This window comes from Artibeus jamaicensis, unplaced genomic scaffold, assembly GCF_021234435.1.
Source record: "Artibeus jamaicensis isolate MK-2021 breed Jamaican fruit bat unplaced genomic scaffold, CSHL_Jam_final contig_391, whole genome shotgun sequence".
In the NCBI taxonomy this organism is placed as follows: domain Eukaryota; kingdom Metazoa; phylum Chordata; class Mammalia; order Chiroptera; family Phyllostomidae; genus Artibeus; species Artibeus jamaicensis.
Genome location: NW_026521814.1, coordinates 32,772,761 through 32,786,252, shown reverse-complemented (window position 1 = coordinate 32,786,252; position 13,492 = coordinate 32,772,761). Strand labels below are relative to the sequence as shown.

Here is a 13,492-nt window from a genome sequence, read left to right as displayed (position 1 = left end):
AATATGGAAACATCTACTACATAACCTCTTATGCAAAAAGAACAAGGCATGGCATAGGGTGTAAAGTATACTCTGATTTATGTAAAAATGTTAAAGATTTTATATGTACATTATATATATAATTCCTGGAAGGATACTAAAAAAACTAACAGTGGTTACTTCTTGGGAGAGTACTTAAAGTCAAGGCTGATGTTTAGCTGGTGTGCACGTTACTGAAATATTGAAATACTGCCATACTAATTGTAACTATACATTGTCCGAGGCCCTCAAATGTCTTCCCTGTCACCTGGGTTGCCCGACTCCTCCTCCTGGCACCCCCAGACTTCCTCATGATTCGGTAACTAAGAGGTTAATGCCTAGCATAAGGGGCAGAAGTGGAGTCCTCCAGGACCCTCTTCCAGCCTTGTAGCCCATGTCTATCCTGATTGTTTGATAACCTTGTCTTACTGGTTATTAAATATTTTGAGTATCATGCTCATGGGATGATACTTTTGTTTCTTTTGTTTGGAGGGAGAGGCCTTTACTTTTTGAGCAAAAGAATACACACCATGGCATAGTTCATAATAGGAAAAAAAGGAAACAAAACTTTCATCAATACAAAACTGGTTAAAATGTAAATGGAGAAAAATACAAAACAAAAGAAAAAAGCAAAGAAAAATTACAAAAAATATACAAATTAGAAAAAAACAATAAAAGGAAAATATGTAAATGAAACAAATTGTCATGATGATATAGAAACAAATCATACACTTGCTTTAAAGATTTTAAGTATAATTTAAATTACAGATTTGCTTTAAATTTGCTTTAAAATAATCTGGTGTTGGAGAAGCAGGCTGGGTATATATGAATGAGATTAGTCACAAATTTAACTCCCAACTGCTGAAGCTAGGCGACCGATGAATTCATTATACTCTTTTCTCTACTTTTGTACATTTAAGAATTTCTCCAAGTAATCGTGTTTAAAGATGATATATGTATAGTGACATTCAAAGAACCTCATTACATAATTTTTAAAAAGATTACTACAATTTAAGTAGAGTCTGTTCCTATTTATGGACAATTATGTAAATCTATTTCTTTAGACTAGAAAACATTCTAGAAGACCCTAACCAAAATATCTTCAGTGGTCTTTTCTAGGTATTAGTATTTTGGATACTAAGATAGTAAGATTTGGAAATCTTACTTCCTTAGGATTATAATTTTCTTTACAATCAGCCTATTTTAACACACACAAAGTAAACCTATTCTCCCCCAAAAGTTAGAAAGAAAAGCTTCCATAAACAAAATACCACTTTGGTTCATTATACTAATAAACTCAGTTAACCGGTTTTTGAGAACCTAACGTGTGCAAGGCAGTGAGCCAGGAGCTTTGCTGACATGGTTTCATTTCATGTGCAGGACTGCCCAGTGAGGACTAAACTCCCATGTGCCCATTTTCCAGATGAGCAAACGGAGACTCAGGAAACTGAAAATTAATTTCTTGAGGTCCCACAACTGGTAAGCAGAGGAACCTATATGCAAAGTGGTCCCACCTGACTCCAAAGCTCAAGAAAAATTTTAGTAAACAATGTTGTGGAGGAAGAAAATCAGTCCTGACATTCTAGCCCAATTTAATTGCCATTTTTAAATAGATTCTTCTCTAACCCTTTTTCGCGTAGGCACATACTTTTACATAATTGTATTCACTGCATACATACCATCGTATAGCTTTGCGCATGAGCATTTCTTCATGTTTCCACAGGCTTTCAAATGGTCAATTAAAATCTATGTAAAAAACTCCATTGATTGTAACATTTTGGCTTTTTATTTTTTATTTATTATTTTTGTTTTTTTGCCACCCTCCATCACACCACTCTCCCTTGAAGGAGGGCGTACCCACGCAGCCCTCCCACTAGCTGTTTCACTCTCGGGGATGGCTTGCCCAGGGGCCACGGGATCCCAACGCGCTCCGAGACGCAGGCGCGCGCGGGAAATGTACGTAACGTGCGGGGGGGGAAGGGTGTGTGTTTGGGCGGGGTGGGGGGGCGGTGTGCGCGGGGAGGCCTGCGCCTGCGCAGACCTGCAAGGCTGAACCCCGCGGCCAGCGCGACCCGCTGGGCTGGTTGTAGTGGCGGTGTCTGCGGTATTCCCTGTACTTTATGCGTCAAGAGGGGGGGACTGAAGCAGCCCTTCTTTGATGCGCATGGTCCGCAGCGCTGCTTCAGTTGTATCTGCAGGTTCTCCTAGGCGCCGCTCACTGCCGCCGCCGCTACATCCGATGTGGGCGGTCCTGAGGTCTCTGCGGCGCCGGTGGTCCTGGGACGTTTTTTCATTTTCATTTTAATTTTTAATATTACCTATAATATTGTAATGACCGTTACATTTTTGCAGTTTCATCTGTGGATCATTTTCTCCTCGTTGAGCTGGTCCTTGTGGTTATAATCACCCAGTTTATAATCCAGCAACAAATATTTATCAAATAGGCGTTTTGAACAAGTTGTTTTGCCAGTCCCTGTGGGGGCACAGAGAATGACATGGCAGAGTCCAGGCCTTCAAGAATGGCACAGTCCGGACAGGCAGGCAAGAATGGAAGAGGGAGGGAAGTTGGTTGCTGGGAGCTGGCCTGCCTTCGCCTGTCACTTCCTGCCTCAGCATTGGCCTCTGTCCTCACAGGAAGCAGATATCACGTCCTAAGCAAAAGCAAAGCTACTCTTTTGCTAGTGTTGCATCCTCCTTTCAGATTGTCACCTCAATTCTAACCCCTGTGGCACTGTCTTTTCACCTGGGGTGCTCCACCCTGTCTGCTTCCCTGACCTCATCTCCCTAAGATCTCCTGGCTAGGGCCCCAAACACAAGGGAGCACAAACAGGTAAGGCGGCCCTGTCACCTGATGTTTAGGTCTTTGCTGTTTATCCAGCCTCTTGGCCTCCTTTCAAGCCCTAATCTCTACTCCACACCGTACCCTGGGCTCAGACCACCTGCACATCCTACCTTTCTTCAAGGCATTGTCTCTTGTCCTGGCTCCACAGCTCACTCCTTGGCATCTCAGTTCCCTTCCTGAGAGGACCCTAGCACCTGCACGCTTTCCAAAGGCAAGATGCAAATGTTCGGTATCCCCAGCATCTAGCATAGTACTCACAGCAGGAACTGTAAGTATTTGTGCTCTTAAGTGAGCATGTGTAGGTGTCCCAGAGTCACTTCATGACTGAGTCTACGTTTCCTCATCTGTAAAATGGATAGAATGTTATGGTCCCATTTAGCTCTAACTGGATTCCTCAAGCATCAGTCACATTAGAGAAAAAGGTTTCTTTAATTTTTCAGCTGATTCTTAGGCAAATTTATTTCAGTGAACTAATGAAAACCAGTCAGTGACAGAAATTTGAGTTAAATCTGTCGTTGTAATGCTTCTGTTGGTCTCTTGGCTCTCATAGCATTTTTTGGTGTTAATTTTAATTTTTATCAAATAATCCAGACATTTAAAAGTCAAATCATGTTAAAAATTCATTAATGAAATGTTACAATTCCTTCCCGCCCCTCTTCTTGGTTCTGTTCCTCAGTGTGCTTTCTAGAGATTCCCTAGAGACAATTATTTTCAACTCTTTTAGCTATTTCTTTTGGAACTTAACTTCATGCTTCTAAATAATTTGTCTCTGGTTGTTAATTTTTCAATTTTAAACATTCTCTATTGACTTCCTGCTATGGTAGATGAGGATTTCACATATTCATTCTCCTGCCATTGCCCTCCCACCAGTTGTAGTCATAATTTACTTTTTTGTTAAATCAGTATATGTTTATATAAATATATGTGCGTATGTACCTTACTATGATTATATCTGCTTTCTTATACAATTTTTTTAACCTGGAGTAATTATATAATTTTTTTCTTAGGTTTCTATGTTTCTTTTGCTAAATTTTCTGGTTTTTTATTACAAATGCTTTGTGACAAATTACCACAAATTTAGTGGCTTAAAACAGCACCAGTTTATTATGTTATAAATCAAATCAAGTGTTGACAAAACTTTGTTCCTTCTATAAACTCTAGGGAAGAATCATTTTCTTTCTTTTTCCAGTTTTCTAAATGCCGACCACTTTTCTTGGCTCATGACCCTTTCTAGATCACTTCTACCTGACCATTTTCTGATTAACTCTCCCCACTGTCCTTTTATAAGGATGCTTGTGATTAGCTTGGGCTCACACTGATAATCCAGATAATCTCTCCATCTCAAGATCTTTAATTTAATCTCAGCTGTAAAGCTCCTTCGGAACAAAAAAATTATATATTCACAGGTTCCAGGGATTAGAACATGGATGTTTACTGGGGGAAAGAGCACTATTCGACCTACCACAGGCTCCAACAGATCTGTGAAATGCCTGTCAGTATTATTAGATGATCTACTGGTGTCAAGTTCTGAGTCTTGGGGTCTTGCACATGGAATTTGGTTCCTTCTAGTTCATATACATAGGCTATAGCTTTTTATGGTATGCAAAGTGAGGAGGTTATTGTGCCAAACATGCATTGACGTCACTTGGGCAGTATTGTCTCCTCTCTCATTCTCTTTGTGTTTATGAGATTAAACCTCTTTTAATCCTGAACTCTGATTTTAGTGGGGTTCTGGAAAGAAAAGGATAAATAAGTATGATCAAGTGTGATCATGTTTATCTGGTAGTTGTCTTTCAAGCCAATTTATAGGGATTTTTTTTCTTTTTATGGAGCCAAGAAGGAAGAGTTTTTTTTCTTTTTTTAAAATTTTTTTTATTGATTATGCCGTTACAGTTGTTCTCTTCCCCCTTTCATTCCCCTTCACCCTACCCCCCCATCCCCACCATTACCCCCCCCTTTAGTTTATGACCATGTATCTCAAGTCCTTTAGATTCTATATTTCCCATGCTATTCTTGCCCCCCCCCTTCTATTTTCTATCTACTGTCTATGCTACTTATTTTCTGTACCTTCTCCCCCCGTCTCCTCCTCCCACTCCCCTGTTGCTAACCCTCCTTGAGATCTTCATTTCTATGTCTCCACTCCTGATCTAGCTATCCTTTTAGTTTGCTTTCATTTTAGGTGTTGTTGTTAATAATTGTGAGTTTGTTGTCCTTTCACTGTTCATGTTTCTTTAACTTCTTTTTCTTAGGTAAGTCCCTTTAACATTTCATATAATAAGGGCTTGGTGATGATGAACTCCTTGAACTTGATCTTATCTGAGAAGCACTTTATCTGTCCTTCCATTCTAAATGAAAGTTTTGCTGGATAGAGCAATCTTGGTTGTAGGTCTTTGGATTTCATGACTTGGAATACCTCTTTCCAGCCCCTTCTTGCCTGTAAGGTCTCTTTTGAGAAATCTGCTGACAGTCTGATGGGGACTCCTTTGTAGGTGACTGTCCCCTTAGCTCTTGCTGCTTCTAGGATTCTCTCCTTCATTTTAATTTTGGCTAATGTAATTATGATGTGCCTTGGTGTGTTCCTTCTTGGGTCCAACTTCTTTGGGACTCTCTGAGCTTCCTGGATTTCCTGGAAGTCTATTTCCTTTGCCAGATTGGGGAAATTCTCCTTTATTATTTGTTCAAATAAGTTTTCCACTGGTGGCTGTGCCTTTCCCCCTTCTGGTACCCCTATAATTCAGATGTTGGAGCGTTTAAAGATGTCCTGGAGGTTCCTAAGACTCTCCTCATTTCTTTGAATTCTTGCTTCTTGACTCTTTTCTGTTTGGCCATTATTTGCTTTCTTCTGGTCCACTCCATTGATTTGAGTCCCAGTTTCCTTTTCATTGCTATTGGTGTCCTGTGCATTTCCATTCATTTCAATTAGTTTCACCTTCATATATTTGTCTAATTTGTGGCTATAATCAACCAGTTCTGTGAGGATCCTGATGACCAGTGTTTTAAACTGTGCGTCTGAGAGTTTTGCTATTTCTTCATCACTTAGATCTATAGGTTCTGGGGCTTTGAGATCTTCCTGTGCCATTTTTGGTCTGTTTGTGCCCTTTAAGTGTGAGAAGCGGTGCCTTGGACTCCCAGGTTGCTGGGTTGTGATGCTATATGTGGGGGCGTGGTCAGAGCGGGGAAATGGCCACCCCCTCAGCTGTTTCTCACAGCTGGGTGAGGATCAGCGCCTTAGGCAGTTCACCTGGGCCGGGCCACTCAGAGTCGCTGGGTTATGATGCTGTATGTGGAGGTGGGGTCAGAGCAGGGAAATGGCGGCGCCCTCCACTGCCGCTTGCCGCAGGACCCACCGGGGCCCGGTCCAACCGCCCACTCCCTCACCTGTCCACCCGCGCACAAATGCGCGACCACAGTCAACACGCAGCACTGCTCCTCCACTGTCTCCCCCGCGGTCGCTCGCCTGGTCGCTTGCTCGGTCGCTCACTAGGTCCAGCCCTGTGCCTGGATTCCGCGGGCCTGAGTCCATCTGACCAAGTTTTCCTGTGCAACCCCGCTTCACCAGCCGCTGGTTTCGCCCCTTACTGGTCAGGCTGAAGAATTTGTTGTTAACGGACTTCCAAAAAGTTCAATTTTCCGTGTTCTGGCTATGTTTTCTGTTGCTAATATTTAATTGTCTCTAAACTTGGTTGTGTGAGAAGGCACGGCACATCCACCTATGCCTCCATCTTGGCGGAAGTACCAAGAAGGAAGAGTTTTGACTGTAATTCAGGCAGGGGGCCAGGAATAAAAAACTAGGAGGCCCAATTTCATTTAAGTAACAAAACTAATTTTCTAGAAAATTCTTTGCAGGACCTGCTGTAGGAATTTCTCTTTACTTTAGAGAGAGCTAGTGTGACCTGATGGAAGAGCAAGGGCTTAGGAGTCAGGCAGACTTATGTTTGTTCCCAACTCTGCAACTTGCTACCTCCATGACCTCCCTGATCCTCATTACCCTCTTCTGCAAAATTGGATAAGAATAATTGATCACTTTTTGTGTGCCTGGCTCACAGTAAGCACTCAGTTATAGCAAGTTTTAACACTTTCAAGTCAAGCCTTTTGGGTGGCAAAGGATGAGGTGTGATTCTGTAGTCAGGACCCTGTACCAGATCAACAGCTTCCATAATCTACCATCTGTGCTTCAGGACTTCCCTGGGTTTTTCCCAATTTGTCTCTAAATATTGTTGCTTTGACTCTAAATGGTGTAACTCTCTGTTTTTTCCCCTTTAATTCATCAAGGGCCTCCTGACCTAGAAGCCAAGACTGCCCCGTATTCCTGCCATGTACCCCAGCCCTCTCGTCTACTGCACCTGCTGGGACCCTTGCAACTTGGGACCACGGAAGCTAATCAAGACACCTCAACCACCAAGAAAGACCTCCACAGGGAAGTCCCAGTAAGGATGGCCTGGAGGCTTGGAGTCCATCTGCAGGCTTCTTTCTTTCACAAGATTTTCAGAACAATTTGGTAGCAAAAATCCCAAGAGGGCTAGAAAGCCTGGCTTTGCACAGCTTTTCCTGCCAGCCTGTTAGCTGCACATTGCTCTTGCCAGTTCGGCCTAGTTTAGTGTCACTTTAAATGAGGGCGTCTCAGAGTTAGTTGAGCAGAGAAAGGGGGGCTTACAACCAAAGGGACCCATGACAGCTACCCCTTCATGTGGGATGAAGATCTTTGGGAACTGGGGGACAACCTGTGTTGCCAACCCAGGGACCCCCCAGAACAGTGAACAAGTGCCTAGGCATTCAGCCTGAGGTTGAAAAAAGACTGTCTGTTGTCAGCCATGTATTTCAATTTGGGGTCTCTATGCTGATCTACCTAATCTGGGAGTACTAAAACAGGCTTCTGAATTTCCAGTTTTCTCTTTTTTTGCTATTTATTTTTTTCTTTCAGTGTAACTCTTCCTCCAGCTTCAAAAAAACAAAATTATGTCCAACCAACAACAAAACCTGCTGTCTCCCCAAAGTAAGTATTTGCACGCCCATTGGGTTGGGAACGAAGTATGTGAATACAACAGTCTCTCCTTGGCCTTCACACCCTTGCCTGACTCGAACTAATCCTGCCAGGAAGGTCAGAGAATTGCCAGAACCTACTGCAATTTCCTCCTAACCTCAGATCCTACATATAGCTTCTATGGCCCTCTGTACCCGCAGCATTCCGCAAATGAGCTCTCATCTGAGGTGCCCTGATAACTGTTTCCCTAAAAGGGGACAATTCCTGGTTCCTGTCACAGGCAAAGAGCCTCCCATTGGTAGTGTTTATCCTTTTACTGTTACTCCCCTATGTCTAAGATTTTATATAAATTACAACTCTATGTTTCCTTATATAGTGAAAATTTTGCCCACATTTTATAAACTCAGAAGTTTAACTTAGTTTTATGTCTTCCATGAGTCTTTGTATTCCATTTGTTTATTTATTTGGAAAATATTTGTTGAGCATCTATTATTTGCTAAGCAGTGTTTCAGGTGTGGGGAACAGCAGTGAACACAACAAAGGCTCTGCTTTCTTGGAGCTCACAGTTATTTATGTATGGAGATCAGGGAAAGTCCCTCTGTAGAGAGGACAGCAGAAACCACACTGACGTCTGGGCCAAGTACTCCTGGCAGAGGAAGCAGCAAGTTCAAAGGCTGAGTGAGAACTTGCTTGGCACATCTGGCCTATTTCAGGAAAGCAAAGAGGCCAGTGTGGTTGGAACGGAGAAAGTGAGGATAGAGTGGTGGGAGATGAGCTCAGAGAAGTAACAGAGACAATGAATGTGGTTGGCAGAATAACGGTCCCCAAAGAGGTCCATATCCTAATCCCTGGACCAACCATGTTCTGTTACTTGCCAAGGGGAAATTAAGATTGCAGATGGAATTATGTTTGCTAAACAGCTGACTTGAGGTGGCGAGATTCTCCTGGATTATCTAGCTGGGCCCCATGTAAACATAAAGGTCCTTATATGTGAAAGAGGAAGCCAGAGTGTCAGAGGAGAAGTGACGATAGAAGCAGAGGTCAGAGAGATGTACTCACTGTCTTTGAAGACGGAGGAAAAGGCCAGGGACAGATTTTCTCTTAGAGCCTGCAGGAGGAAGAAAACCCTCCCAACACCTTGATTTCAGCCCAGTAAGACAACTTTGACTTCTAAACCTGTAAGATAAATTGGTGTTGTTTAAAGCAACTAAACTTACAGTAATTTATTACAGCAGCAATAGGAAATTTATACAGCGAGGTTTTCTGGCCACTGTAAAAAGACTTTGGCTTTTACTCTAAAAGGGATGCTGTATCATCTGGTAGTGTTGCCATAACAACAACAAAAAAGACTGGGTGGCTTAAGCAACAGAACTTTATTTTCTCACAGACTGGAGCCTGGAAGTTGAAGACCAAGGTGTTGGCAGGTTGGTTTCCTCTCAGGACTCTCCTTGGCTTGCAGATGGCTGTCTGCTCACAACCTCTTCAAATGGTCTTTCCTTTGTATGTGTCCATCTTTGGGGCCTCTGTCCTCATATCTCTTATGAGAACACCATTAAGATTGGATTAGGGCCCATCCTAATGGCATCATTTTATCTAAAGGCCTTATCTCCAAATGGTCACATTCTGAGATATCAGGGGTTAGAGCTTCAACACATGAATTTGGGGGTGTGGGACACAGCTTAGCCCCTAACAACTGGGAAGCCATCAGAGGATTATAAGAAGAGTGACATGATCCAACTTACATTTTTGGAAAGACTAATCTGGCTACTGCATTGAGAATGAGGACTGCAGTGGCCAAGAGTAGAAGCCTTGGGAGAAGCCAAGGGAGACCAGATAAGATGTAACTGCAGGGATCCAAGCAAGGGGTGATGGTGATTGAACCTTGTGGAAACAGTATTGTGAACTGGTCGTATTCTGGATATATTCTGAAGGTACAAGCCAATAGTGTCTGCTAATGGGATGGGTATAATATATGAGAAAAAATAAAAAAGTCAAACCTGACTTCAGGATTTTTGGCTGAGCAACAGGAAGGATAGAATTGCCATTTTCTGCAATTGGGGAAGACTACAGGAGGTGCACATATATAGGGCATTGAGCTTAGTAAGTTCAAATTACCTCTTAATATCCAAGTGACAATGTCAAGTAAGCAAGCAGCTGGGTGAACAGATCAGAGAGGTCTGGGCTATAGATACACATTTGAGAATCATCAGCATATGGTACTTAGAGCCCTGCACCCAGGTGAGATCTCCAACGCAAGGAGTAGAGACAGTGGTAGGAAGGGGGCAGAACTGAGCACCAGAGCACTCCTGTTGAGAGGTGGGAGAGACAAGAGGACTCAAAAAGGACACTGAGAGGGAGTGGCCAGGGAGACAGATGAAGCATCATCTACCTAGTGTCCTAGAAGCAAAAGATTAAAATATTCGAAGAAAGAAGGTATGATTGTCTGTTTTAAAAACTGCTGCTAGTCAATTAAGATGAAGCCTGGGCAGTACTGTTGGATTTAGTAGCTTGGTGACAGCAAAGGGAATTATCTCAGTTGAGTGGTGTTGACAAAGCCTGATGGGAATTGGATCCATTCATAACAAGGGATTCACTGAATGCCTGTGTATGAGTGAAACGGTTCCTTATTGTCTGTTTTCTGTGTGCTGGCACCCGGCCTGCATGGTCATACCTGTGGATCTTATCTAACTTCCATTTTAATAGTCAAGCTCAAGGCCTCCGTCAACCAGTGCCTGTCGTTGGGAGAGACCTCACTGACGTCCACAGCTCCACTCTGGCTGCCAACATTAACCCTTGCTAGTATGGTCCTCCTCTGGCTTTGCAACACAGTGATGAACACTTTGTGGATGTTTTTAAAATTCTCTATCAAAGACCTATAACTTTCCAGGAAGATCCTTCAAGGCAAATTATTCCCTGCCATCTTCTAAGACCAATTCAGAGAATACACACTTGGTCATTGTAGTCTGTCCTGGGCTCCATGTCATCCAGCCTCCAAGTTCTGCCTAGGTGGCGCTTGGGAAGGGAAATGGAGCAGCCAGGCACAGGATGGCCTGCTGCTCTTGCCCTCACTCTTGGGAAGAGGCTCAGGTAGACGACATTGACATAACCTTCAAATGGGCACAGGAAGAAACTGCTCACCAGTGAATTCATAACTTGGTGCTCTGTCTTCAAACATGCCATCTCAACTCTCTGAATTACATCCTGTTTGTGAATCCTCTAATTTTCTTGCAAACATATAATGCTTTTTGTATAAAGTTTTCAATTATTAAACATCAACCATAACTCAACTGTTGTAACCATGTTTTAGCAGTTCTTGGGAGTTTTTGTTTTTTATGATATCAGGAGCCTTGAAAAATGGCAGTAGCTGGATGCTCTTAACCCCTGAGAGAGACAATTAGCAAATCACTTTATCTGCAGTTCTCTATGGTACTTAACTCTTTTTCTTTCCTTTTCAGTATTTAGGTGCCTTTTTCTCTCTTACTCTTGTTCCATCTCTCTTGGTACAAAGCACTGTGCTTTGCTTATATTAACCATTCACTGAATTCATTAAATGAGAAAATGTTGATTGATGTCAACAAAGTGTCAAAATTTGGTCAGTATAATTGGAGCAATGTAAGTAACAGGTTCACAAGGACAAAAAGAGTAAAGATGAGTCAGTCTGGATTGTCTTACTTTTTACTTCTCAGTGGGAGAAACCCAACTGTCTGACAAAATGAGTATCTACATAGTCACACTCTGACCCTTCCAGAAGTTCTAAAGTCAATTCAATGCTATGGAAGGTCTCAGTTTGCTCAATGATATTTACTAAGAGCAAAAAAAAAAAAAACAAAAAACAAAAAAAACCCATAAACTCAAATCCATGGTCAGCTTTTTTAAAGAGACCCAGTGGTTCCCAAAAAGGCTTTCCTGAATTCAAAGAAAACAGACCAAATTATCATTGTGGACATTTGAATTGGGAACGTATGTTTGATTTAAGTTCATTTAAATGGTTCTAACTCTTAAATTACATGTGAACCTCATTGTATCATTAGTATATATTGCTCACTCATGCCCATTTTTTAACACACAGACTCTTTTTGCCAGTGCGAGTTAAATTCAAAGGTTATTAGTCGCATCTAAGGTAGCCAAATCCTCTGGTAGCTAACACTCTCTGGAGGCCTTCTGGGGTCTAAACCAGACTGATGGTTATTGACTAAGATGGAACTGCTTCCACCAGGAAAAGTCCTCCCAACCCCACTCACCACATTGAGAGTCAGCCACAGACTCTGAACCTGCCCCACCCTGGCAACCAACTCCACAACCCTTAATGATACTGTGGTAGCTTTGACGGTGGGTGCGTGGAACTTCTAGAGCAGGTTTCAGTTGTCTGCGCCGCAGCAGCTGCCCTGTGGTACATGTGCATGTGTCGGTACATACTGGTACGTTGATGCCGAGGGGAGAGGCCGCAACATCACGTACCTAGACCTACCTGTTTCTGTCAGCACGTCCGAAGGCAGTTACTCTATATTCTTTCAACCTTCTAGGTGAACCTACTTATAAATACTCTTTTGCTATTTGGATACTTGATATTATGCTCATGATTCTGTACCTGAAAACAAAAATTTATTATGGTCAGGATTAGCACCAGATCTCAAAATAGTACTATTTTGCTTATCCTGAATTAACTTAACTGGCTATTTCGGAATCCTAGAACACCAAATTCTGCTGCAAATGAGAAGAGAGGCAGTTGTGTAGATAAAGGACGTGTCATTAAAAAATGTGTGCATTTAAGATTATGCACCGCTCATAGGAGAGCCCTTTGGGTCTGCACTCCAAGTCTCTTGGCCATTATTTTAGGAATGGTTCTATTAGACTAGTGAGTAGTCGATTTCTGACTTTTTTACTACCTGCCATTTTATCACAACCTGTGTACTAATGATCCCTGGACCATTAAATATTCTCTATTTTCTAAAACATAATATTTTGAGAGCTGAAAGGGCCTCAGAGATCATCCCAAGAATGACAGTTTTTACAGATGAGTTGTTGGGATTAGGGCGTAGCTCCTGAGCTTGGAACTTCCCTTTGATCTCTGGTTGCTTCTGAGCATACCTTTCTCTTACAGAGTGGAAAGCCGTTTAGGAAAACAAGCGGAGAGCAATAATTTACCTTGCGTGAGTAAAAATGGACAGAGGGTGGTGGGATTAACAGTTATTGAGTACCTACTGTGTGTGGGCATGGGTCCTTTACACGTACTTATATCATTGAATCTTTGCAGTGATCCTATAAGGAGGTGCCATGCCCTCCTCATAGTATGTGGCTGCTAAATATCAGGACCAGGACTCAAACTTGCCTCAGCCAGACCTCAGGTATTTAGTTACCTCTCTACTGCCTTGTGCAGGGCAAGGAGAATGTTCCAGGGAAACCAGATGGTGGCAGTCAGTCCAGGCCAGGGGACAGCTCATACCCAGATGCAGGGAACCCTCTGCTGCACTTGGAAATCCACATGTGATGGGCAAGGGCCATCTGGGCACCTAGGGGAGTAGGAGCAAGAGGTTTTGGAGAAAGGTGGGGACCAATCCCTGAGGGATCTTAACACCTGCCCAGAAGTTTGGACCCAGTCTTTTTGATGTCCAGGAGCCTTTATGTGTCTGACACAGGCACGGGACCAGGTA

General features: G+C 42.6%; 1 protein-coding gene across 5 annotated transcripts in view; it reads left to right on the top strand.

Moving 5' to 3' along the window:
* The first annotated feature begins 2,080 nt into the window (after positions 1-2,080).
* FLACC1 (flagellum associated containing coiled-coil domains 1) overlaps positions 2,081-13,492 on the top strand; it is a 39,953-nt gene continuing 28,541 nt past the window's right edge. For 2 of the 5 annotated variants that reach the window (XM_037167559.2, XM_037167564.2), the window contains exons 1-4: positions 2,081-2,559; positions 7,133-7,287; positions 7,782-7,853; positions 12,943-12,991. In XM_037167559.2, the coding sequence (XP_037023454.2) occupies positions 7,175-7,287; positions 7,782-7,853; positions 12,943-12,991 (234 nt within the window). In that variant the 5' untranslated portion in view covers positions 2,081-2,559; positions 7,133-7,174. Of the gene's footprint in view, positions 2,560-6,727; positions 6,906-7,132; positions 7,288-7,781; positions 7,854-9,228; positions 9,266-12,942; positions 12,992-13,492 lie in introns of those variants that run through there. The other 3 variants (XM_037167560.2, XM_037167561.2, XM_037167562.2) reach the window with 3 other exon arrangements.